The sequence below is a fragment of the Notolepis coatsorum genome (genome assembly GCF_963971535.1).
Source record: "Notolepis coatsorum genome assembly, chromosome: 1".
Taxonomy (NCBI): Eukaryota; Metazoa; Chordata; class Actinopteri; order Aulopiformes; family Paralepididae; genus Notolepis; species Notolepis coatsorum.
The window spans coordinates 18241201-18269189 of NC_140165.1; the positions used below are offsets into that span (position 1 = coordinate 18241201).

The 27989-nt window shown below is 41.4% G+C and overlaps 1 protein-coding gene across 1 annotated transcript in view; it reads right to left on the minus strand.

The window, feature by feature from the left end:
- Positions 1 to 4816: 4816 nt before the first annotated feature.
- The window catches only part of LOC311225344 (putative N-acetyltransferase camello), a gene marked incomplete at both ends in the record, with an annotated part of 39402 nt that continues 16229 nt past the window's right edge, over positions 4817 to 27989 (minus strand). The window contains 2 exons of the mRNA XM_084310589.1: positions 4817 to 4843; positions 10658 to 10777. Of these exons, the coding sequence (XP_084166715.1) occupies positions 4817 to 4843; positions 10658 to 10777 (147 nt within the window). The remainder of the gene's footprint in view (positions 4844 to 10657; positions 10778 to 27989) is intronic.

Here is a 27989-nt window from a genome sequence, read left to right on the forward strand (position 1 = left end):
TAGGTTACTTTGGGAGAGGTATGCCTTTGTCTTCGCCAGGAGTCTAAGGTGATAAAAGCTATTTTTCACTACGGCGCTGACCAGTCTATCGAATTTAAAATTACTGGCGAAGATGACCCCGAGGTTCCTGACAGAGGTGGAGAGGTTTGGGCCCAGGGGACCAAGTGCGTCAATGAGGGGGGGGCGGGGGGGCACTATTAAAAACAATGACCTCGGTTTTCCCTTCGTTCAATGTCAGGGAGTTTTCGGACATCCAGCACTTGATTTCTGCCAGGCAGTCAAGCAGTGGTTCTATTGATGTCTTCCCTTGGGTCGAGGCGAGAGATGACTGTTGATTGGAAGCAGAGTTGGGTGGCTTCTTTTTTTCCAGGAAGCGGATCCTTCTGATGTTGCTCAGGAGGAATCTGCAGTTTCTGGTTACGATGGTTACTGGGACAACGATAAAGGTCCAAGGCCAACCAGAATGGCCCCATGGTTGAGATGCCAACCAGTGGCACGCCCACCAACACTGCTCCATAGGCACACTGGTCATCTGACTGGTTATGGCCTGAGAGGAGGTCATAAAACATGGCTCTTCCTGCTCCTCCTGTACCTGAGGAAACCTGTTTGGCCTCTGCCCTGCCCTCAGGCCTGAGGTCTCCTGCTCCATCCTGGTCCACCCCTAGACTGTCCACCTGAGGTCTCCTGCTCCATCCTGGTCCACCCCTAGACTGTCCACCTGAGGTCTCCTGCTCCATCCTGGTCCACCCCTAGACTGTCCACCCATACGCCTGAGGTCTCTTCAGCTCCCTGGCCATTTGTCCCTCATTCTATTGTTATTCCACACCCAAGCACTATTTTTCATTTCAAAAGGGCATTTAAAGGGATACAATTCACGTTTAAATGCAGTTTTTTGTATAAAAAATGTATAATCCGATCCAATATTTATGGCTTAAAACCAATTTGTTACACTTTACATTACAAAAAAATTATTTCTTGATTCAGAACAATTTTATCATGGATGAACAAAACTTTCAATGCGAATGGTTGATTTGAATTTCAAGGACTTTTTAAGCACATTGTTAAAAATGGGCTGTTTTCAAGGAATTCCAGCTAATCGAGCACAACACTTCAAGGACCTTGTGCGAACCCTGTTCAGATAATATAATTATAATGAATGCCTAATTCTCACCACAATGGTGACTAAACACACAGCCAACATGTTATAAATGCTGTGTGTGTATACTTGAGAAAATATCATTATAGTAACTCTAACACATTTACTCCAGTGGAAATGTTTGTGTGTTCACGCGTGTCACCACAGGTCTACAGCACCATAACATTCAAATAACTTCAATAATGTGAAATTGTTCTTATGTCTATTGTCTACCCCCCCCCCCCCCCCCCAAAAAAACATCTCATGAGACTTGACAGTGTTCATCAGCTATACCCAATGCTTCGACAACCTGCCTATGAACTGAACTATTAACTAACCCCTTCATCCAGGGCAGTAACGGAGGAGGGTAAACCCACCTAAACTCAAGTTTACCCTCCTTTTTATTCATGAAGTATACTTAAAGCATTTTGCGAGGCAGTCTGTTCTGTGATTTGAAGAGGTTGTTGCCCAGTAAATGCACTTGACACTATGGATCTCATGGAATGTATTCCCAGTGTTGTGGAATATTTTAAATGAGTTGAGACAGTGAGCTGTAGAAATTCAGATGAGTCAAGTTGTAAACATTTTACATAGGTTTATTTTCTGTGATCACGGAAAAAGTCCTCAGTTTACAATCAGAGACAAGTGTACACAAGCGTCTGACCAGAAAAGTGAGAAAGAGCTCTGGTCAGACTTACAACTAAGTACCAGCTGGGAATGACAAATGGAAACAAAGATGATAAAACAAAAAAAATACGGGTTTAGGGGGTTTGTCGTGTCTCACACAAGACTGATATGAAGGACCACAAGAAAAAGAACAAGATGTGGACATGTCATATCTAAGTCAAACTGTCCTGGGCCTTGGCCGTTGTTTTAAGAACACTGTAGACTGTCGCCCTAGTGTCTGAGCTGTATACTAGTTAAAGCTTTGTACAGAGAAATATGTATTTATAACAGAGCTATGAAACATGTCCAATAAGCTGTACAAATGATGTAACATAATAAATTACCATTACACCAGTGTCAGAAATATTGTGTCCGTTACTAGGCTTGAGTAAATTGTAATGAACCAAAGGAGAATACCAATTTTATGATGGTGAATACCACCATGCAAGGTGGCAACCTGCTCATCGGGAGCAGTTAGGGGTTAAGTCTCTTGATCAATAAACCTCTTGAATCTTGAAGGACACTTTGACACGCTGCCGGGAGGAGCTGGAATCAAAACCAGGAGCCTTCCGATTACCAGACAACCACTCTACCTGCTGAGCCACTGACACCCCCCCCCCCCCCCCATTGTGTCACAATAATAACTCAAAGTTTAATAAACCCTTTAATTCAACCTCCACTCCATCACTTACTTGTAGATACACTTAGACAGAACTAAGACTGCTGGATTTGGATAAGTTCTACTAAAGTGAAATATCCCTTTAATTCCTGCTATATAGACTTTTTGGGGAATTTTCTTCATGGGACAACAGCATCATTAAAAGACTGTGCAAATCCATAGCTGACAGTCGTCTCAGAACTCAGAATGCAAAGACATCACCAAAGCTGTAAAGGAATGTAAATCACTACCCACCTTCAAAAACACTCTCAAAGAACACCTACGGGAGACTGCAATTCAAAACTGGCCCCTACAAATGTCCTAACCCAGTTGTACAATAAAGACCAAGCATGGCTTTGTCAGTATTCCAATGTACAGCCCCACCCAACCCCACCCCACCTACCCAACCTCCTCCAATGTACAGTTTCCATGTCAAATGTATGTCAGTATTCCAATGTACAGTGTCCCCCCCCCCTACCCAACACCCCCCCCCCCCCCCCCCCCCCCACCTCCAATGTACAGCCCCACCCCACCTACCCAACCTCCCCCAATGCACAGTTTCTATGTCAAATGTATATACTCTTCTTCTGGATTTTTTTAGTATCACAAACAGTACTGTATTTGAAAATCTGGTATGTCATAAATGTATAGATGTAGCAGTACTGTCTATCTGTATGTCATGTGTGTCATATGATGAATTGAAAATGGGGGACCCTGATGGAAACAAGACGAAAGTCTTTCTCAGGTCTGCATCCTCTTAACAATTGTATGTATTGAGCTGTACTGTACTGTACCCATTCTGCAATCTGTTAATAAACTTTTCAATCAATCAATCAATCAATCAATCAAGGCTTGTTGGTGTGTTACTCAACTGTTCTGGGTCTGTTTAGATTGAACAGTGTTGCAGCGCCCTCCTGTGGTCATGATCACGATGTACATCATCTGTGCTTGGTGAGAGATTGAGCCAAAGCTTATTATATTAGTCACAAAGTGATCTGCGCACTCAGTCAACTCCTCAGTACCATATAGTTACATGCCCACGTGGCACTTATCCAGGGCAACATCAGTGGCATTACTTAAAGCAGTAGTAGGCAACTTCTGCCCAGCAGAAAAATAGAGCAAGCTCAGCATCACTTTTCAAACCCATACACGCATAACAAAGGTTTTCCAGAGGCACATCTGAATTGGCCAATCAGCTCCCTGCATCAATAACCAATCAGATGTTTTGGGCCTGCCAAGTGGTATTCCCTGGGTCACGTCGGAAATTCAGCTTAAATCTGCTGGTGCCTCTGGGAGTCTGTGGATAACCATTGCTGCACGTGCATAGGCTTGAAAGGTGATGCATAGTAGGGCTGGGTTAAAAAAAATCGATTTCCCGATTCTGAATTGATCTTCATTTGAATTAGCGATTATCGATTCATAAAATCCCAAGATCGATCTTAAAAGAAAAGATCCCCTAATTTAGTCGTTATGCCAATTCCCTTTCTGGTCATTGCGCACATTGCCCCACTGTCGGTCTGGGGAGGGTGTAGACCAGGGGTCGGCAATTAAGTTTGGCCTCGGGATAGGCATTTTCCATTGGTTCTCCCAGCCCACGTGACCATTTCTAGCATTTCCATTGGCTATAGTGACAAACATAGATAATGATTGTGGAAATACAACAAATCTACGAAACCACTTACTGAGGCATCACCCAGACATGACATATGCAAAAGCCAATGTTCCAATACAAAATGCCATTCATGTAACAGCTTGAGAGTCAATTCTTAATGTAACAATGCAACATGTTAGAGCAGGGATGTCAGAGATACCGCATCCGGCCCGCCAGCAGGTTTCATCCGGCGTTTTTGGAAAGCAGGATTAAACATTTTTAATATTCACGCGAATGCTGCGCTTCGCTGACATAGGGTTATGCAGCAAGCGCCGGAAAATGGACAATGTAATGCGTGTTGTTATCCAGACTGTACATTTTATTAGAGCCAAAGGACGTAACCATTAGCAATTTGACGCATTTTTATCAGAACGCAATATTAGCCACGGCCTGCCCTACCACACTGAGGTCCGTTGGTTGAGCCGAGGAGCACTGTGCTCAAACACTATTACGGAGTGCTCAAATTACGCACGGAGAATGGAGATTGCTCAATTCATGGAGCAGAAAGGAAAGCCACTGACCGAGTTGGATGATCCACACTGGCTTAGGGATCTTGCCTTTTTAGTGGACATTACAGAACATTTAAATGTGTTGAATGTTAGCATGCAGGGCCGCAACAAACTCGTCACAGAGTACTATGATAGCGTTCGTGCTTTTCAAATGAAATTGGCTCTGTGGGAGACGCAGCTATACCAGCACAACGCAGTCAACTCCCCCTGTCTAAAATCTCTACCTGTCAATCACGAGAGTATGGACATATACAAGAACATGCTGCTCAGGCTTATACACGCGAGTTTGACAATTGATTCACTGTCTTCACCCAACTGGAGAAGGACTTTGCACTTTTTCGCTCTCCGTTCACCACCAACGCATCAGACGTGCCAGAGGAACTCCAAAATGGAGCGGATTGAACTGCAGTGTAGCGGCACCGCTGATTCCGCTGAAGGATAAATTTGCATCCGTTGGGTTGGAATCCCTCCATCAATGCCTGACACCAAATTACACATCCTTTGCATCACAGATAATTTGTATGTTTGGGACAATATATCTATGCAAACAGGCTTTCTCTGTGATGAACATTAACAAGTCCAAACTGCACAATCGTCTGACACCCGGACATCTAAACGACATAATAAAAATTGTCGACAGGCTGGTAAAAGCCAAAAAGTGTCAGGTGTCGACCAGCAAGTGACAATGTAACTAGCCTGTTCCTTTTCCACACTCAATTGCACTTACATTGCAGACCACTAAGTCCATTGGTAGAATGACCCACTCACTTTTTCTAGGGATAATATAGCGCACTGGATTAATCTGATCACAGGGCAGCTGGATTAACCATATCTGAACCAGCTATTTTGGACACATGTATAATTACTTAATTACTCAGATATTCAAACACAATATGCAATTATTGTGAAATGATTGAATGAATGAAAAGAATAATTATTAAATGCCTTCTGTGACATTTGTATTTCTTATTGGTTAAATATCTGTTTTATTGATTAATTATACATTTGAAAGAATGCAGGTTATAGCCAACATGCAATATATCCCATTGATTGGTACAATGGGACAGACATTAGGTGTTTTATAGCTATAACCTGCATTCTTTCAAATAATCATTAATCAATAAAACAGATATTGAAATACACTATGTAGCCTAGTTATTGTTATATGTATGAATAAGAAACATGTTTTCTATGGCACTTTGATCTATTTTGTGGCACTTCTCTCTTCTACTTGAAATTTTGGATATTTTCATGGATAGGAACATGCTTTCTGTTCGACTTCTATTGCAGAACTTGTCTGCTTTATGTAATTGTACATTGTGTGTTGTGTTTTGTGCCACATGCAATTTCTCATTGATCTGTAGGCCTGAATGATTTCAAATATAGTCTAAATACAGTATCCATGTGTTGACTCAAATGTGATTTTAATATTCATGAGTTCTCACTGCCTGATACGAGTCTGACATCCCTGTGTTAGAGGGTTCCTTGAACCATTTACATTTTATAGCATTGAATCTAATTTAAATCGGAAATCGAATCGATCTCGGGACCTTGTGAATCGAATAGATTCGGGAAATCAGTGGCGATACTCAGCCCTAATGCATAGGTATTTCTGCTGGGAAGGTAAAATCATTCTTGCTAATTTCTTAGAAGTTTCCTACTGCAGCTTTAAACATTTTACGAAGGAAAAGTGAAACTTAAAGCCTTCCTCCAGTGACCTCATCATCCCCTTCAAAGCTTCTCACAGAGCCTGCACGTCACACAGCCTGCACGTCACACAGCCTGCACGTCACACAGCCTGCACGTCACACAGCCTGCACGTCACACAGCCTGTACTGTACGCAGGGGAGGAAACTAACTTTTTGGCTTACCAGCCAACTGGCGAGTATCTGATTTTTTTTACCAGCCAAACAGATTTTTTACCAGACAAAAAAAATCGCTAATTGTGATAATTACTTCTTTGTACGTCTTCGTCTAAATTGATTTTCAATCATAGTAAATTAATCACACTGTCTCTACTCTTCAAAATATTACATCATTAAATCACATATTAACATGAAAGAGGGAACTATTCTGGACTGGGTTGGGCTGAACTGGGCAGTGAAAGATGCTGGGTTGGGCTGGTCTAGGTTATACTGAATGATGAATTGAAAATGGGGGACCCTGATGTAAACAAGACGAAAGTCTTTCTCTGGTCTGCATCCCCTTAACAATTGCATGTATTGAGCCATACTGTACTGTACCCATTCTGCAATCTGTTAAATAAAGTTTTCATTCATTCATTCATCACAGCTCAACTACTAGGAATGTGTGTCTGACTCTTAAGTGCAGGAAATATTCATCAGAAAGGGGGGACATGATGGAGGGAATGGAAAGAGCAGGTTTGACAGGAGCAGGGTTGAAGGGCATATTGGAGTGTGGAGGAAGTGGACAAGGCATTAAGCAAACAGGACTGAAATGGGGGACCCTGATGTAAACAAGACGAAAGTCCTTCTCTGGTCTGCATCCCCTTAACAATTGTGTGTATTGAGCTGTACTGTATTGTACCCATTCTGCAATCTGTTAATAAAGTTTTCAATCAATCAATACTGGGTTGGGCTGGTTTAGGTTGGACTGAGTTGGGCAGTGAAAGAACCAAGCATTTCACTGTAATGTAATAGCTAAATAAAACAACTTGAACTTGACTTGTTACATTTGCACTCTGGTTGTATGCCAAATGTATTCTGGTTGTACTGTACTTGTGCTGTAAGATGACAATACATTGGAACCGAATCGACAACGCTAGGGGTTCAGCAGGTGTATTCTGAATGCCAAGTATGACAACATCACCGTTGTGAAGGGCATATGGGCGAGTGGTGATATGGGGGGAAACCCGGTAATAATAAAATGTCACTCGGCTGCATTTAAGCAAAGCCGCTCAGTATAGTCGTCCACTATGTTGAATGCGCGTTATGGTAGCTTGTTACATGCTAGGTAGCTAGCCGGCTAATGCTGGTTGACTTGTCATTCTCATCCGACTCGAAGGAGACGCGTCGCATGCTGTTGTTCGCCCCCATGTCAGACCGCACTGATATACGAAAGCGACGACTCTACATGCAATTATTTTCATCCACTGATGTGTTTTTGTTTAAGTTTGTCTACGTTGTCAAGCCGGCTGCCGGTGGCAGGAGTCTGTAGGTCCGCGCGCAGTGATCTGTCCACTTCCCCTAGATGGGCGGCATCTTCTAGAAAATGAGTGTTCATTGGAGGAGCTTAGAGCGCATCTGTACAACGATGATGTTCATTGGTTATGGTCGGATTGGGAGGAATCAAGGGGGGAGTCAGAGTTCGGCTTGTGCCAGTGAGCGAATTAGCAGATTGCAGAATGATTTTTTTGTTTTGTTTTGTAATTACTAGTACTCGCCAGACTGGCGAGTGCTCTTCATGAATTACTCGCCAAACGTAAAAAATACTCGCAATTGGCGAGTAAAGTGGCCTAATTTCCTCCCCTGACTGTACGTCACACAGCCTGTACTGTACGTCACACAGCCTGCACGTCACACAGCCTGCACGTCACACAGCCTGCAGGTCACACAGCCTGTACTGTACGTCACACAGCCTGCACGTCACACAGCCTGTACGTCACACAGCCTGCAGGTCACACAGCCTGTACGTCACACAGCCTGCACGTCACACAGCCTGTACGTCACACAGCCTGTACGTCACACAGCCTGCACGTCACACAGCCTGTACGTCACACAGCCTGCACGTCACACAGCATGTACGTCACACAGCCTGTACGTCACACAGCCTGCACTGTACGTCACACAGCCTGTACGTCACACAGCCTGTACTGTACGTCACACAGCATGTACGTCACACAGCCTGCACGTCACACAGCCTGTACGTCACACAGCCTGCAGGTCACACAGCCTATACGTCACACAGCTGCCTCTACTCCTGCACGTCACACAGCCTGCACGTTACACAGCCTGTACGTCACACAGCCTGCACGCGATCAGTTTGAAAAAAAAAGCTGTAATAACTTTGAATTACATGTATACATAGTATCACAAATCCTTCTGTGTAAGGAAGCCATACCTTTAGCGGTGTGTTGATTGTCGTTTCCATGGACACAGTGAATAAACAAGGCTGCACACAAATTCAATTATTTAACTTTTTGGTTCTTATGGGCAAAGTAGGCAAAAAGATAGAGGGGGAATAAAGTAAAACCGGCAACAACAAAAAAAGCTCTCCAAAATCCATTTCCTCATCCACCGCAGTTTGTTCTGAAGTCTGATTCACTTCTGGTTTTCGCTCGATACCCCCACGTGGGGTATCGTTGGAAACCTACACTGGTTGGCTACAACACTGTCCGGGGTGGTCATCTGACGCGCGGCGTGTAAAAATACGATCACCTGACATATCGTCAAGTAACTAGAGAAACGAGGCATGGATTTGGTCGAGTGAGGTGGCGTTCGAACGGCAATAAATAGATCTTTCGGGGGGGGGAAATGCAGCCCAGAGCCGCTAGAGACGCTCGCAAGTGCCGTGACTTGTGTGCAAGTGCTAGTGAGCACGTATATGTCCCGGTGCACATTATGTGGTTAAGATATTTAGGGCAAATATTATGAGTATAAGTAACAGCGGTTCGTTTACTTCCTCTTTGGGCAGAGACGTTAGACAGTGGAACGCCATTCAACTCTCTGCGTAGGAGTGTGAACGCTTCTATGAAAACGTTGCATCTCAAAAAGTGATGGATTATTATCTCCATCATAGGGCTGGGAGCGATATGGCCAAAAATGATATCGCGATAACGATATCGATAACAATATCATATCACACGATATCGATAATTATAAGTATTATAAGTATATACCGTAATTCCTCTAATAGTAACCGGGTCTCAAATACAAGCCGGGTCTCTATTAATGGCCGGGTGCGCTCTTGAGCTAAGCAATTATAAGCCGGCCTCCTAATACAAGCCGGGTTACTAATATACTGAGCTGCATACTGAGCTAGTTACTTGATTTCACTTTGAAAACGTTGAAATGACCAGTGACCACCTGTAATTGCACTGTTTACTATTTCATACAGTACTTGGTTTCAATAAATGAACCCAGTACCCAGTATGATCCGTTTGAAAATTTGAAATATAGGCCTCCCTCTTATACAGGCCTCCTCCTAATACAAGCCTGGTACCCGCTACAGTTGAAACAAATACAAGCCGGGGTTAATATTAGAGGAATTACGGTAAGTATTAAAAAAATAAGCATAAAAAAAAGAACATTTAAACAACAGATGTATGTTTATTTTGCAGCAATTCTTTGTCGTTGCTGCCATCTTCAGTGTTACAGTACATCCCCTCACACACTCCAGTTCTCAGGCTGCAGCTGGTTTGAAAGCGAAAGTAAACAGGCTTCTCTGCTGGCTGTGGCTCCAGGGGAGTTGAACAGTTCTGGCTCTGCTAGTTTATTTTCTATCTTTTGGCGCTTTTTTGGTGGACAAACCACCGCACATGTGCACCGTGACTCGTGACTGGAGACTAGCTCTGCTAGCACACATAGCCTACTGTGTACAGACGGTTTCAAACTGTATTTTACATTAGAAAGCAAACAAAATAAATGGACAAGAGAAAAATAAATCTCAATTTGGTCAGTATTGTCATTTGGACAAGCAAAGCCATTACTTTAAGTTGCAGGCAAGAAAGACAAGTATGTCCACTGTCTCTGGGTTTAACAAAAAAAATAAAAAATAAATGTTTTATTGATATTTTTTTTGATATTATCGATTATTCAAATATATCGCGTTAATTATCGTTATCGTTATATCGCCCAGCCCTACTCCATCAGACACAATCCCAGTTCAAATTTGGTTCAGTGAGAACTGTAAGAGCAGCACACATACTCTCACACCTGCTGGTGTTGCAGAGTTGGTTATGTGGTTGCACTCGTTGCACTGTGTGTGTGTGTGTGTGTGTGTGTGTGTGTGTGTGTGTGTGTGTGTGTGTGTGTGTGTGTGTGTGTGCGTGCGTGTGTGCGTGTGTGCATGTTCCTTGCCTGTCTCCTCATGCCGTCATTGAGCTCCTTGATGGTATCAAAGCTGGTCCTGAGTCTCCGGTTCTCCTTGCTCCTCTCCCGTAGCAGCTCCTGTAGCTGGCTCACCTCCTTCTGGTGTTTCTGATCTCACACACACAGAGCAATGTATAAGCTTCAATTAAATCTAACATCCTGACATACAACAACCAAAATGTAGAGTTACTCAATCAACAGCCTGACAATACGATGCTGCATAACATGAAAGTAGCCGGTGTCACGTGCATCACCGTTTCCCCAGACGTGCTAATTTCCCCTCTATTCTATCAGGGGACACTTCTTTTAAAACAAGGCCAGGAAGATGTCATAACACTCAAGAGATGCAACGCACAATACAGGTCCCGAGCTGCAATAAGTAACGTCATGCTAGCCATGCAAAGGGCAGCCAGCAGAATGAACGTTGACCGACATGAACTAAAGGAAAACTCCAACATTTTGGGAAATTAGCTTATTTAACATCTTCCCTGGAGTTAGACAAGAAGATACATACCTTTTTTGTCTCTGTGCGTGCATTTAGCTTTGGGAACAGTCGCTCCGTTAGCATAGCTTAGCTTCATCACTGGAAGTGAGGCAGGACAGTAGCGTGACGTTTGTGGTAAATTCCCAAACCATAGATCTCATGATTAACTAATGTGTAGAAATACTTGGCCCTCAAAACAATAATTCATAGATTGTGTGTGTGTTTACATAGACTGATTGCCATTGTAGAAACAGTCAAAGTGGAACAACAATCAAATTGTGTCACCAAGACCTTGTGTTCACCCCAGGAGGGCATTTGCATATAGTGGCAGCTGAGGTAATACTTACTTCCCTTTAGGGGGTGTGTGAGAACAAAGGGCAGGAAATTCTAGAGAAACATGTCTCCTTTTAGGAGACATCAAAGAGCCAACTGGTCTGCCAAAACCAATGATTAGGTCACATATTGATGGCTACATGTGACCATCAAAGGTCTGATGACACACACACATAGACACACACACACACACACATTCAGACACACACACACACACATAGTCACACACACACACACACACTCACACACACACATTTTCACATACACATCCACACACACACACACAGACACACACACACACACACACACACACATAGACTCACACACACACACACACACACACACATAGTCACACACACACACATACACATTCACACACACACAGGTACACACACACACACACACTCACACACACACATTTTCACATACACATCCACACACACACACACAGAGAAGATCACTATTGGAATCCTTAATTTAAGCTCCAAACAAGTAAAATATAATTAGGTTTGGTCATACTTAAATTAGGTAATTAGTTAATGTGCCTGTTCTGTTTTCATTTATGTTCAATATGATTAATTGATTGTTATGGTATTGATTTGTATTCTATTAAGCTAAATGATTAGATTTGTTAGATATTTTCTGAAAGTCAACAGACTTAGTGATAAAGAAATATATCTGTGTTTATGTGGGCAATTGTAATTCAAATATAGATAAATGGAAATGAAAATGATGCAATGTTTAAGGACAGTATATATTGTTGACTGTAAGGACAGCCTCCCATTGCAGTTATGTGAAGGGGGTTGGGCTATTAAGCCAAACCCCTATTTTTCAAATACCAGCTTAGCAGGCTTGTGATTGGGGCAAATAATGTGATGATGTCATCAACTCCGAGACACTGGGCCTTGGCTATAAGATCCCAGGGGGATGGAGGAGAGGGACTCTGAAACAACCAACCGACAGGACAAGACCTCACCTACCATCTCACCCATCTCAACCAAGGCAGCAGGCAACGAGGACAAAGGAACTTTTTGGAGGGAAAACAGACTGCTTTGTTTTGTCAGCCAGACAAACAAAGACCATCAACAACTTATCAACTATCATTCTTTATACTGTAATATTAGTCTGGTTGTATCACTTACGGCATAGTGTTTGTGATCACAACTATAGCATTTTCTTATTGTAATTTGTATACACTCTTAAACTTTGATTAAACAACTGCTATATAACCTTTTTCCTCCTAAATTCCTTCTGCCTGCACCGCTCAGTTTGAACAGAAGTGATTCCCAGAGCTTTAAGGTATTGAATCACAACGCAGAGTACTAACCCAACCCGGTTCTGGCAGAGCAGAACCGAGACAGCTTGGGAATCCACTTCACGTTCCCTACAGGTTTGTTGATATTCTCATTCCTTCAAAGGATCCGAACCGATTGAAGTTTATGGATACCATGACTTAAAATCCTCTTACCTTGACGATTAAAAGCCTCCCCAATTTAGAAAACAGTAATCCAATGGCTGGTATTGATAATATACTACTAACTACTGGACGCTCGGAGATAACCGGAGCTAACGCAGAACAGGTAAAGCATATATAATGACTTCCTTTCTGGGGTTTTCAAAATAAAAGTGCGATGTTTGGACAGTCCGGTTTGACAGCAATATGTAGCAGGCGCGTTTGGTTACAGCTCCGCTCCCGTCAACGTTAATTTAGTTTAAAAACCTTATTTGAACAACACTAATGAAATTAAACCACATCGTATATATTAAATAAGACCTTCTACTAACTATATCAAAATAAACAAAGATACAACATGGAACCTAAGGACAAGAAAAAGAGTGGAAAGAGACTCGGAATAGACAGTACAACGGCGCAAGTCATGACACGCTCTCATGATACAGCAGCCGCCAGTACAACAGTACCGTTGTTGACTAGCCCCGTCGGGGAGACAGTAGCGGATAACATACCTGTACCGACGACGACTAGCCCCGAGAGGGTGACAGCAGACGACGATATAACGGTAACGACGGGGACAATCACTGTGAGAGAGAAAGCAGTAGAATTTGAGAAGAAAATTTCCGTTAAATCCACCGTGTACCCCAATGCTCCTACAACCTCAACTGATACAAGCAGGGAAGTTACACAACACGACTTCAGGTCTCTGACTAGCCTGATAAAGGATCAGATGGACGCTTTCAAATTACACATAGACGAATTCAAAGTACACATCGATGCTAAATTCGAAGAGGTTAAAAAAGCGGCCGCGGAACAGGCCGGGCGAATCACTGCAGTGGAGAACACAGTGCTAGGAATTACATTGAAAGTACAAGAGAACGAGAAGACTGTTAACGATGGATTCACAGAGGTAGCGGAGGAGATAAAACAGGTGGAAAAAGCGCTTCTGAAGAAAATACAAGACATCGAAAAGGAAGCAATGGAGAGGCGGCTAGAGATCGAACACTACTACCGTAGAAATAATATCTGTATTGTGGGATTGGATGAATCAGTCAATTGCACAGACGACTTATTTCCAACTGTTAGCAGGAATTCTAGGTACACATATCCTACCCACAGCGCCGTTAGTGGACCAATGTTACAGAGTCGGTACACGAGACCAAAAAGGCAACGGGCCGAGGGTTATCATTGCTACTCTGCGCAAGACAGAAATAAGAGATGCGATCATCAGAGGGGCACGCAATCAATGGGGGAAACTGAAATATGGTGACAAACCAGTGTTTTTCTACGAGGATCTATGCAAGGAGGCCATCGCTCTACGTGTCCCCTACAAAGATGTGCTGCAGAGATTATACAAGAGAAATCTTAAGCCAAGCCTTCGGTACCCGGCCCTCCTATCAATCTTGGGGAAAAATGGTAATAGGCTCAGATTACACTCGCCTAAAGACGCAGATGAATACATGAAGAAACATGAAGCTGGTTCCCCGGGGCCGGTCGCAACATAGGCTCGAATCAGAAGATAAGCCTAATCAACTCTCTCTTTTTCTCAATTTTCTTACTCTTTGTATTTTATTATTTTTATTAGAATGACTTTATCACAACAAACAAAAAGCAACAGCTGATATGCATGTTGGCAACACTGAGGCACAAAGTGTTTAATACGGATCGATAGGCATTATATTTATAGACTTCTGGTCTCTGAGGAGGCAATAATCCAATATTGACATTGGGAACACTCTGGAATATTCTGGACTCTTCTCTCGACTACTCGGGGCACAATGGAATATGCTGGAAAACACTAGTAGGTCATAACTCCTGGGTAGGAAGATCATTCTGGAACATAACAGCAGTGTTTACGAATTTACAAGGGTATTCCACAACCTTCTAGAATATACTGCACTCATACAAAGAAGGCCTGTAACTTTAACATCCGGTATTTATATGCATATGATCCAGTGACGGAAGCTCAATAAAAAACATCAGCCACATCTAAAGGTATAAGCATGACAAGGTTATTCTAATATTTTAAACAATTACTCCACTGCTTTAGGGATTTGCATAATTTAGCTCTAAAAATCATTTTTTTTTTTTTACTTTTTTTTTCTCTGTTGAGTTTTACTTTAATTCTCACTTTTTTATGGTGTTAGTATTTTTCTCCACTCTTTTCTTTTTTTCTGATGATTCCAACATAAGTTAGTAGAAGGTTCAAATGAATATATCAATGAAGGTATATTTTTCATTTTTCACACTATTGTTATTACATTAATGGGAAGGCGCAAGACCAAAAGTGACATTCTATTGAATTAGAATGAAAGTTGTAGATCCTATGGCAATTAGCATAGGAAGATTAGGGTTAGTAAACTCATTTTGGGCAACCCGGTGGCTTAAGGGAGGGAGTCATACGCGTAGGATGCGTCTATGGAACACAGTCCTGTACGACTCCTGGAGGGAGGGGGAATTAGGGGATTATTATTTGTATATATGTATGTTTTTAAGCTCGGCTCTCAACGGGACCTCAATAGTTGGATGTATATCTATTGTAGCTTCGCACTCCAGAAGCATTACCAACAACTACACAACAACATGTATAGACTATGGCTAGTTTGAATATAATGATCTGGAACACTGGGGGAATAAATAATCAACACAAACGCAAAAGCGTGCTCACACTGATGAAAAAAGAACAGGTTGACGTGGCTCTGCTAAGCGAAACGCACATTTTAGAGAAAGACATAGATACGTTAGCGGACAACACATATCATAACATTAGTCACTCTTCGGGCGGCTACGTGGCGTAGTGGGCAAGGCACTCGCCACGAATGCGGAGACGCTGGGCTCGCCTGTTCGAGCCCAGCGCTCCACATTGCTTTCAGTTTAGCTGGTCGTTCATACTAATACACATTGGCCGTATTAGGGGGTGGGAAACTGATGGGTGGGGATCGGGCGTTGTGGACAACGACTCCTACAGGTCGGTTGGTGCGCCTGCGCAGTAGAATCAGGAAGTGTCGGGGGCAGCGTGAGCCTCCCACCCGTTACTCCTCGCCACCGAGAGATCGAGCTGCGCAGGTGAAAAGATGCGACTGCTGTTACCTCAAGTACCGGAGGGGACTTGTGCTATGTATGACTTAGTCCACATTGCAGCCAGCTTGTGGGAGGCAAGAAACAGCGTTCGTGACAGGGGAGGGTTGAATTGGATGATACGAAATTGGGATGGGAGAAAAATATAGAAAAATGGGAGAAAAAGTGGATAAAAAAAAAAAAAACATTAGTCACTCTTCCTTTGGAACGAGAACTCGTGGAGTTGCCATAGTTGTTAGACCAGGGGTGGGCAATTATTTTTCCCAGGGGGCCGAATGAGCAACTGAAAATATGTTGGAGGGCCGGGCCAAAATTCCAAACTCAATTATGCATAATATACATTTTATTTCTATATAAAAAGCAGTAAATGGCATTGTTTTGACCCCTGGTAAGAGTGTATGTTATTATTTGGCAATTAAAAGGTGAGGTTAGCTTTCAAAAATATAATTTATTCAAATAGAATTTATTTCCAAAATGATAAACAAAATGTGAAACATTAATAACAAAGGGCATTTTGAGTTTCATATACTATTGAAACAAGGATTTTCTTAGCTTTCTAAAGACATCACATCATCTTATAGCAAAAATAAACAAGACATGTCACTGAACTGTGTAAAGAAAAGTGTCCCAGTTTTGTAGCCTTTTTTACTTTACATGCCTATATTAAACATTTTATGTTTTCAGAACTGTGCAAAAAAAAAAAAAAAAAAAAACAAGTGTCCCATTACACTTGTTATATTTCCACATTTTAGTGTTTTTCAGTTCTTTTTTTTCATTCAGTGTGAGAAATCCAGTCTCTGTTGAGCTTTAACAAGTCCATCAAAGTCAGGTTGCATGTCTGAGGTGGAGATGCGAAACACAGCTGCCAGATGTTCATCAGTGAGAGAGGATCTGTACCTGGACTTGGTAAACGTCATGACTGAGAATGTCTGTTCACATATGTAGGTGGATCCAAAGAGAACCAACATCTTCTGAGCATGTCTCCTCTGTTTGGAAAGTTCTCCTCCTTGAGAGCAGAGTAGAACTCTAGCAGTGATGCTGACTTAAAGTGCTCTTTCAGTAGTGAATCAGACTGCAGGTCAATGAGTTCAAGCTGAACAACTATCAACACTGCAGGTAAAGGGAGAGGAAACCAGCTGCATTTCATCCTCAACCTTTTTGAAATCTTGAAAACGCCTTGAAAATTCATCATGCAGTGCTCCCAACATGGATGAGTACCTGTGCCGGTGATCAGCTGATGGTTTGACTTCTTTCAGGGTTTTCATGTGTTTGAGATTGTTGCTGCCTAGTTGCCTTGAAATTAATTGCAACTTTGTCATGAAGGCTTTCACATGGCTATGCATTTCATGAGCAAAAATGCCCTTGCCCTGCAGTTGTGTGTTCAGTAGGGATGGGTACCGTTCACATTTGAACCGATACGGTACCGGTACCTGTGAATCGATACCGGTACCCAACGGTACCTTTTTTCTGTACTTTAGTCTCTATAAATGTAATCTACCTACCTCAGTTGTGAAAAAAAAAATTCAAACTTCAAATAACCACACTTTCGACCGTTTTCGGCTTGCCCCGACTGCTTTGTTGTTGAATCAAGACAAATCCTATGTAAGCGTATATTGTGCGTGTGAACGTTGACATGAAAAGAAAAAAGTAAAAAAAAAAAAAATATTAAATTTTTTTTTTTTTTTATATTTTTTTATTATCATGTAATCTTTCGCGGGCCGGTCAGAATCATCCCGCGGGCCGTACAATGCCCAGGTCTGCGTTAGACGGAAGTTGAATATTGAATTGAAGGGAGTATGGTCTGATGCAGATGGTCGGATATCTATAGCTAAGATTGTACACAAGAACAGGAAAATAGCATTGGTAGCGGTATACGCCCCAAATTTGTACGAAGTTAGTTTCTTCACTACACTTACCAGAGCAATGTTAGACCTTCCCGAATACTCATTTATAATTGGTGCGGATTTTAATGCCATTTGGAATCCAAGGATGGACAAATCTTACCCCTCCTTTTCCAACGAACAAAAAAATTCATCTAATGCTTTAAAGGATTGGTCGAAGATTACAGGTGTAAATGACTTATGGCGATCACTCAACCCCACGACCCGGAAGTACTCGTCGATCTGCGAGACATAACACATTATCCAGAATAGATTATGTTTTTGCATCCCCGAGTAGGGATGGGTACCGAATTCGGTACTTTTGAGGTACCGAACCGAGACACGTCGGTACTACCGAGTATCGAATCAAGTGAGAAACAGAAAAAAAAAAAAAAAAAAAAAAAAAAAAAAAATTTTGTTAATTTATTTTTTTAACTTTTTTTTTCAACGTTCACACGCACAATATATGCTTACCTAGGATTTGACTTGATTCAACAACAAAGCAGTTGGAGCAATGACAAGCCGAAAACTGTCGAAATTGTAGTTATTTGAAGTTTGGATTTTTTTTTACAACTGAGGTAGGTAAATTAAATTTCTTGAGACTAAAGTACCGAAAAAAGGTACCGTTGGGTACCGGTATCGATTCACAGGTACCGGTACCGGTATCGGTTCAAATGTGAAAGGTACCCATCCCTATCCCCGAGACTATTTGATAACTATGATGTGGAAATGATACCCAATGCATTATCAGATCACTGTTATTTACTCCTAAAAGGAACATTTGGTATACTATCATCCCGAGCCCCAAGATGGCGATTTAACTCGATGCTGCTTAATAACAAGGAATTCATTACACAAATCAAAGAAGCTCTTACAGTATTCCTACGGAGGAACGCAAACTCGGTGCAGGACCCTAGAATATTATGGATGTCGGTAAAGGGAATGATCAAGGATTTCACTGATAGCTTTTCCTCCAAAATACGCAAGAATCAATGCTCAAAACTGGCTGAACTGGAAAGGCTTTATTCAACGTTATTTAATTCTTTACAATGCAACAACTCGGTTCGACTGGAAAATCAAGTTAATGTACTAAAAAAAGAGATTAACGCCATATACAGACAACAATCTGAAATACAAATACGCAGCGCAAGACAACAGCAGTACTCTCAAGGTTCCAAACTAAGTCACCTATTAGCTATGCGATTAAGAGTTAATGCAAAATTTGCAGATATAACCACCATTAAAGCACAACAAGGACTTGTTACAGACCCCAAAGAAATAAACGCGACATTCAAAGAATTCTACTCCAACTTGTATAAATCAGAAATGACCTTCGATCAAAACAAAATGGACACATATCTCAATCAAATTAACCTCCCTAAACTTTCAGAGGATGACACTAAACAGTTAGAAACACCGATCACACTAGAGGAACTCAAGAAGGCCATATCCGAAATGCAAAGTGGTAAGGCTCCTGGAAGAGACGGTATCCCACCAGAAATGTACCTCTCTTGTTGGGACATAATTGGACCCTTATTACTAAATATGATTTTATACTCAGTCAAGGAGGGGAACTTCCATAAGAACGACAATATTGCACTCATAACAGTCCTCCTTAAAAAAGACAAAGACCCCACCGAGTGCGGTAGTTATAGACCATTAAGCCTCCTCGGAACCGATATCAAACTGTACTCTAAGGTATTAGCCATCAGACTACAAAAGCATATGACGTCTTTAGTTCATCCGGACCAAACTGGCTTCATAAGAGGCCGCTTGATCACTGATAACATAAGACGATTACTACACGTACTAGATGCTAACAAGGACGACACCACACCTAAGGCGATGCTGTCCCTGGATGCAATGAAAGCTTTTGACAGGTTGGAATGGTCGTATCTATGGGCAGTATTAGAAAGGATGGGGTTAGGAAAAGGTTTCATTGATATGATTAAAGTATTATACAAAGACCCATCGGCCATGATTACAACAGGTATAATCACCTCTGGAATCTTTCCGGTATCACGCTCATCTAGACAGGGTTGCCCTCTTAGTCCCGGACTATTCGATCTATCATTAGAGCCTTTAGCACAATATATAAGACAATCCCAATCCATAGACCCAATCGTAATCAAGGGCACACAACATAAAATGTTTATATGCGGACGACGTAATACTGTTCATGCAAAACCCCAACACCACATTGCCTCATCTGCTCAAGTTGATTGAGGACTTTGGAGATTTATCGGGATTTAAGATAAATTGGCCGAAGTCGGCTTTCCTTCCACTTAACGCCCCTGCAAAAAAAATATATAACCCTCCCAGAAGAGATACCTATGGTAAAACACTTTAGATGTTTGGGAGTTGAAATATTCCCTACCATAAGCCAAACGGTGAAGCACAATTACATAAAAATCCAAAACAAAATCAAAGACGACCTTGACAGGTGGTCAAAACTTAAAAACTCAGTACAGGCACGGGTATCAATAATTAAGATGGACGTCCTACCTAGAATCAACTTCTTCAGCTCAATGCTACCGTTACCCCCTCCAGAGGGTTACTGGAAAAAATTACACTCCTCCACATACAAATTTATTTGGAATAACAAACCACCACGTATAAAAAGATCCACCGCACAGAGAAACAAAGCAGACGGTGGTATGGCATTTCCAGATTTTTTCCACTATTTTAAGGTGTACACTTTAAGACCACTGACAACATGGTTTGATCCCCAAGCATTAGTATCCTGGAGAAATTTAGAAGAAAATATAGGAGCTCCACATAGACGGAAGGACATAGCATACACCAAATGATCAATTAAGCAATGCGAACGGAAATTTGGCCCCATAATTACTCATGCGATCCGGATATGGCGTGAAACACAAAAAAAATATTCTAACCCACATAAATGGCATAATCATACTCCCTTATTCAATAACAATGCACTCTTGATTGGAAAACGACCTATAAGATTCCCTATATGGGAAAAGCAAGGCATACACTCATTAGGAGATGTTTTCAACAAACAGGGTTTTTGTAGCTATGAAGAAATACGCAAAAAATGTAATCTCACCGATTCCACATATTATTTTTACGCACAGTTATTGTTATGTTTGAAGGCTCACAGTGTTCCATTAAAGATACCAATTGTACACCACAGATACCACAAATTCTTCTATGAAAGAGAGACATCGAGAGGTTTTGTTTCAGATTTTTATCATCAATTACTAACGTCCTCATATGAAACCCTCCACCTAGACTCAGTCTGGAGGAGGGATATACCAGACCTGGAAAAAGATTTTGATTGGCAAGAAGCCTGGGCAAATGTTCGATTTACATCAAGGAACCCGGACCATCAACAAATCAATCTTAACTATATTCACAGGACATACTTGACTCCTATAAGACTGAACAGAATAAGTCTTAAACAAGACTCCAAATGCTCAAATGGGGACGAGGGGACATTTATACACATGTACTGGGACTGCCCACCAGTTAAGATATTCTGGAAAGAAGTGACCCAGCAATTATCAAATCTCTTAACTCTGAATATACCTGTACACCCCTCTGTATTACTGCTGAATGATGTTTTTGAGTGTGCAGTACACCCACAGCTAAAAAGATTGGTTTTATCGGGTATCACAGTGGCTAAAAAGCTGATAGCATCACGATGGTTTCAACCGGAAAAAATTTGCCGGAAGATCTGGATTATTACATATCTCGATGTGATTTATCAAGAAATATCTACAGCAAGAATTTTGGGTCTCAATGAATCCAAAATGACAATGTGGTTAGAAGTGGTGGAGAGAATAAAAGCTAGCATATAATGGTAGTGTCTGGTTAGGAGCGAGGGATAATAGATGGATTATCCAATAGGGGGTCCGGGGGGGGGGGGGGGTACGAGCTAGAGCATATGTGTGTAGGGTATTAGGGGTATATCCTGTATAAGACATTTAACTAATTGGTGATTTCATTGGATGTGCACGGTTAATTAATGCTTGTATATCTCGTCATGTTTGTTTATATGTTTGTTTAAAAAATTATAAAAAAATAAAATACAAAAAAAAGTGCGATGTTTATAGCAGCGGAACATTTTTATTTTGTACATTATCTAACGTTAACACGAACCTAAACTAACTTTAGGTTAGTTGTAACGTTAGTTTAGGTTCGTGTTAACGTTAGATAATGTACAAAATAAACATTTTCCGCTGCTATAAACATCGCACTTTTATTTTGAAAACCCCAGAAAGGAAGTCATTATATTTGCGTTACCATCCTGTTCTGCGTTAGCTCCGGTTAGCTCCGAGCGTCCAGTAGTTAGTAGTATATTAACACTTTGATCGCCATGGGTTAAATTCATAATTTACCATCCCTAGCCAGCTCTATTTGTCTATGGAGAAGTTCCCCTTCTTTGCAGGGCTATAACTTTTTAAATTCTATTGCTAAATTGACATTATTATGGCCCATTCAATGTCCTATATCCATTGTTCAGGGTGTAGCAACGATATACTTTTTCATTCACATATTCATACTAAAATATGGTCTAAAGTATAAGTATGTTTTTATCGTTTTCTGCAGCTTTCTTCAGAACTTGATTTATAGCCCCAAATGCATTATATTGATGATCAAATACAGTTTGGTAGCGATCGGTACCAGATGAAAAATTTCAACTGGAGGTACTTCTAGAAGTTAATGTTGTCCACTCCTTTTTATGTAATAAATATTATGGTTAAATTAACCTACACTCTTGTGTCTTTCTTAAAGCTAGGAACTTAGCGGGTGTAACACTGTGATTTATTGCATTACCAAACATTGCAACAGGAAATAAACATGGGCTTTAAACATTTAGAATGCTATTGTTGTCACTTTGAAACTACTCTAGGATGGAAACGCGCCAAGGTTTGACAAAGGGACATGAAATGAAAGTTAGTCTGTCGCTAATTGGTGGCAACTAACGTTAGTGAATTATAATGGAACGGAACTATTACAGACAAGTGGAGCAATCGCCGCGGAGCTCCATCTCTAGTCTACATAAGAACGTTAACCCCCCACCCCCCATGCGAGCAAATCGATCACAAAACGCATTGGCAATTTGGCATCAATCTCATCCAGATTCATGTGAGGGTTGCAAGTAATTTAAATTATTACGTTGAGAGAGTCCTATGGATAAAGGCAAGCCTACATACCTGACAGTGACTTGAGAAGGGTAGCTCCAGGGACCCAGGGTTCAGCCTGCATAGACCCCGGGTGTCACATGATCACTTTAAGACCCGCCTGGTTCCAGATGATTTTTATGGTCTTTTTATGTGTGTTTTTTTTTTTTACGGTAGCGGGTTATGGTTCAACTTATTCAATTGGTCTGACATTTGACGAGCAGAGTTCAAAGTTCAAATGTATACTCTCTTTTCTGGACTCTTTTTGTATCACAAACAGTAAATGTATCAGTACTGTCCATCTGTATGTCATGTATGTCATATGTCCTGGTTAATTGAAAATGGGGGACCCTGATGTAAACAAGACGAAAGTCTTTCTCTGGTCTGCATCCCCTTAAAAATTGTGTGTATTGAGCTGTAGGCTACTGTATTGTACCCATTCTGCAATCTGTTAATAAAGTTTTCAATCAAGTTGGGCATAATTAAATGAGTCTCTCTGTTCTTGCAGCATGTATGCGGAGGCGCTTGCATGACCGCAGCAGCTTGAACAGGCTGTTGTTGGGGGTGGTGAGGGTCTTTCATTATTCTGCAGGCTCTGGATTTGCACCTCCTGTTGTACAAGTCCTGCAGGGGTGGCAGTGCAATACCCGTAGTACGCTCTGCTGAGCGCACCACTCTCTATAGCCCTGTCCTGGGCAGTGCTGTTTCCAAACAAGGCAGTGATGTTCCCAGTCAGAATGCTCTCCACAGCCCCGGAGTAGAAGGAGTGGAGTATCTTCCCCGATACTCTGTACTTCCTCCTCTGTACTTCTTTAACTGTCTCAGGTGATGCTTTGCCTTTTTCACCACAGTGTCTATATGTGTGTTGTTCATGTCAGGTCCTCTGTGATGTGGACTCCCACATATGAGCTCACCCTGTCCACGACAGCCCCATTTATCCACAGTGGCGTGTGTGTCCCCTCCCCTGCTGTATTCTCCTAAAATCCACGATCAGCTCCTTGGTCTACCAATGTTCAGGAGTAGGCTGTTATCTCGGCACCAGCGTGTCAGGACAGCAACCTCCTCCCGGTAGGCCTTCTCGTCGTTGTCAGAGATCAGACCCACCACCACGTTTCATCCACACACTTCACTATGGAGTTGGAGCTGAACCTGGCCACACAGTCATGTGTGTACAGTGAATACAGCAGGAGTACACAGCCCTGGGGGGAACCAATGCTCAGGGTGATTGAGTTGGAGGTATGTCCACCCACCCTGACCGCCTGGGGCCTGTTGGTCAGAAAGTCCAGGATCCAGGCGCTCAGGGTGGGGTTCAGACCCAGATCTATCAACTTGTCAGCCAGTCTGGTAGGGACTATGGTATTGAAAGCTGATCTATAGTCAATGAACAGTGTTGGAGCCAAAATGCCTTTCTGTTTATTTTGTTTTATTTTAACTCACGGTGCAGAGGTGTGGCATTGTCAGTCACCATGGCAACCACCACAGGGGGTGGTTACCCATTTATACTGATTAGTGGGTGACGAGCCCCAGCAACTTGCAATGGGCCTGGTCTAAAAGATACACTACACGACCAAGGTACCCATGTACATGTCAAAATACTTCCCAAAGGTCAGTGAATACCACGATCACAACACCAGAGGGAGCTTTCAAAACCACTCTCAAAGAACACCTACGGGAGACTGCAATTCGAAACTGGCCCCTGTAAATGTCCTAACCCAACCCCCTCCAATGTACAGTAAATTACCTAGCATGGTTGTCAATATTCCAATGTACAGTTTTGCTTGTACATTTGTACAGTGTCCCCCCCCCCAACCCCTCCTACCCAACCCCATGTATGTCATATGTCCTGATGAATTGAAAATGGGGGACCCTGATGTAAACAAGACGAAAGTCTTTCTCTGGTCTGCATCCCCTTAACAATTGTGTATTGAGCTGTACTGTATTGTACCCATTCTGCAATCTGTTAATAAAGTTTTCAATCAATCAATCAATCAATCAATCAATCAATCAATCAATCAATCAATCAATCAATCATTGTGCAAGGGGAATAGCCAAACAGTTTTTGACCGTGTCGTGTTGATGTGCTGTATATAGGTCAGCGTTCAGTGTTATTTGTAAAAAGAGTTTTCGTATATATTTTTGGTTGATAATGGTCAATAAATGGATTGGCATATCCGAAATAATACGAGCACTCTGGACATTGAATTCTTCAAGCACACGTCTAACTCAACTCAACCCACTTGCCCCTTGCAGTAGGCTTATAGGTAAAGGCTCTACATTAAGTACAATCATTCACGGCAACACACGTGAAGTCAAGACTCACTCGCATGATACTTCCTCTACTACTCTGTCAATACCTGGCCAGGTATACTCCTGGGTCCTAGTGCCCCATGTTACACTATATGTTATGCACATGTATTTCATATGTTAATAAAATTGCATTTATATATAGTCCTAATTCTGTCACTGTTTGATGTCACAAAGAAGGATGTATCCGAAAGCTGTCTACAACATTTGTAACAGGTGATGAAAAAGTAAACAAATAATTAACTGTATTAGACATTTGTTAATGATGAATAGGCTTCACTTCAGATTAGAGCACACAATAGCATCTGCAAATGATTTATAGATGTTTTATGAATGTCTTAACAAATCATTAGTTAAACATGAAAAGACATGTCTGGTAATTGCTTCGTGTGTATTCATAAAAGTCCACAAATAAACAAACGATTAGACATTTGTTAATGATGAATAGGTTTCACTTTAGATTAGGGCACACAATAGCATCTACAAATGATTTATAGATGTTTTATGAATGTCTTAACAATTCATTTGTTGAACATGAACAAGTAAATGGAGTATAGTAGTTTTTTCATATCCATTTTTCAAAGCATCTACAAATGTGTTACTACACATTAAACAACATTATTTAATGATGAACAAATCAAGTACAAACAATGTTGATAATGAGTTATAAATAATGTAAAACTAATTTGTAAATGTTATACTAATATAGTTATAAATGATTTAATAGTAATTTACGAATGTATATAAATGATTTGTTCATGATTAGTTCATTATCTACAAATACCTTATACAGGTCTTATAAATGAGTGTTATTATTGTGTTACCGATAGATTGATTGATTGATTGATTGATTGATTGATTGATTGATTGATTGATTGATTGATTGATTGATTGATTGATTGGAAATGGTTTGTAGCCGGTAACCATTTGTAATTAATGAGGCTAAAACTTGCAAAACCACCAGTATGAGAAGCCTTGTCTGGTCTTGTCTGCCCCCTACAGTCACAAGTGGGGGATGACACAATCCTGTGTGCAGTAATTTCATTTCATACACGATTTGCGCGATCCCTATTATATGGCATGCAACGAGTAGCCTAGCAAACTTTCAACAAACTGTCATTCCTCATTTGACAGATTAGCCCAGGGGGCGCAGTTTTACCTTAAAAGCTCAATACAGTGTGTTGCCATTGGCCCGCAGGATACATTTAGCTTGTATTAGAAGGCTGATGCTACACAGAAATCGATCAGAGGTATTTTTTGTATGAGAATTTTGCTCCATAACATATCCTTATGTGGCCATACTGACTAATAATCAACTGTGAATGAGTTTCATTGACCTAGCACTAGCAGCAGTGACACAGTGCAGCGATACGCACAATTGGCTTCCCACTCTCCACCAAGCGTTGCAGGGCCAAGGCTAAGAGAATAGCCAAAGACTCTATGTCACCCAAACAAACAACTGCCTCTTTGCACTGCTGCGGTCAGGCAAGTGCTACCGGAGTCTCATGTCCAGTACAGAGAGACTCAGAAGGAGCTTCTATCCCCAGGCCATCAGGATGCTCAATGACTCTATAATATCAATCCATCCATCTACACTCATTGCACACACATCCACATGCACACACTCACTTTAAACAAACACTCACCTTAACACTCACTTTAGACACTTTAACACTACATCATATTTATCTATTTTACTATTTATTAATTTTCACTACATCCATACCTCATTTTGCATCTTGCCTTTTTTATAAAAACATTTTTTACCTCATTGTCTGCATTTTGTACCTCATGTAATTAGGTTGTACTTACTCGCATTTTAGTAGGGATTTACTTTTCAATTCACTATTACTACTGTTATAAATTGTCTCTAATTCTTTACTTACAATTTTGTTTACAAATGCTGCTGCTGACTCTGGAATTTCCCTCTAGTATAGTATCTCGCTCTAAAGATGTCCATATCTGGTTTTGGCTCTGTGAGTTTAATTTGAGGGTGTTTACATCCATATGGGGTGAACATTTACATTTTACATTTAGTCATTTAGCTGACGCGACTTACAAGTTCTGTACAAGAAGTCAACAGGAAGGGTATTGGCAGTGTTGAACTTCAGTGCTACAATCTTGGTGTTACGACCCTGGCTCAAAGGCATGCAACCTATGTGCAAAACCGACACCAAAACCCGTGTTTAACCCAAAAAGACTGCTCTAACAATGAAATACCGATACAAACTAAAGAACAAAGGATAGAAGAACGTGACAACTCTCCTTCTAGCCACAGACAGAGCTGCATGTGTGACTGAAAGGTTTGATTGATTGATTGATTGAAAAGTTTATTAACAGATTGCAGAATGGGTACAGTACAGTACAGCTCAATACATACAATTGTTAAGAGGATGCAGACCTGAGAAAGACTTTCGTCTTGTTTCCATCAGGGTCCCCCATTTTCAATTCATCATATGACACACATGACATACAGATAGACAGTACTGCTACATCTATACATTTATGACATACCAGATTTTCAAATACAGTACTGTTTGTGATACTAAAAAAATCCAGAAGAAGAGTATATACATTTGACATAGAAACTGTGCATTGGGGGAGGTTGGGTATGTGGGGTGGGGCTGTACATTGGAGG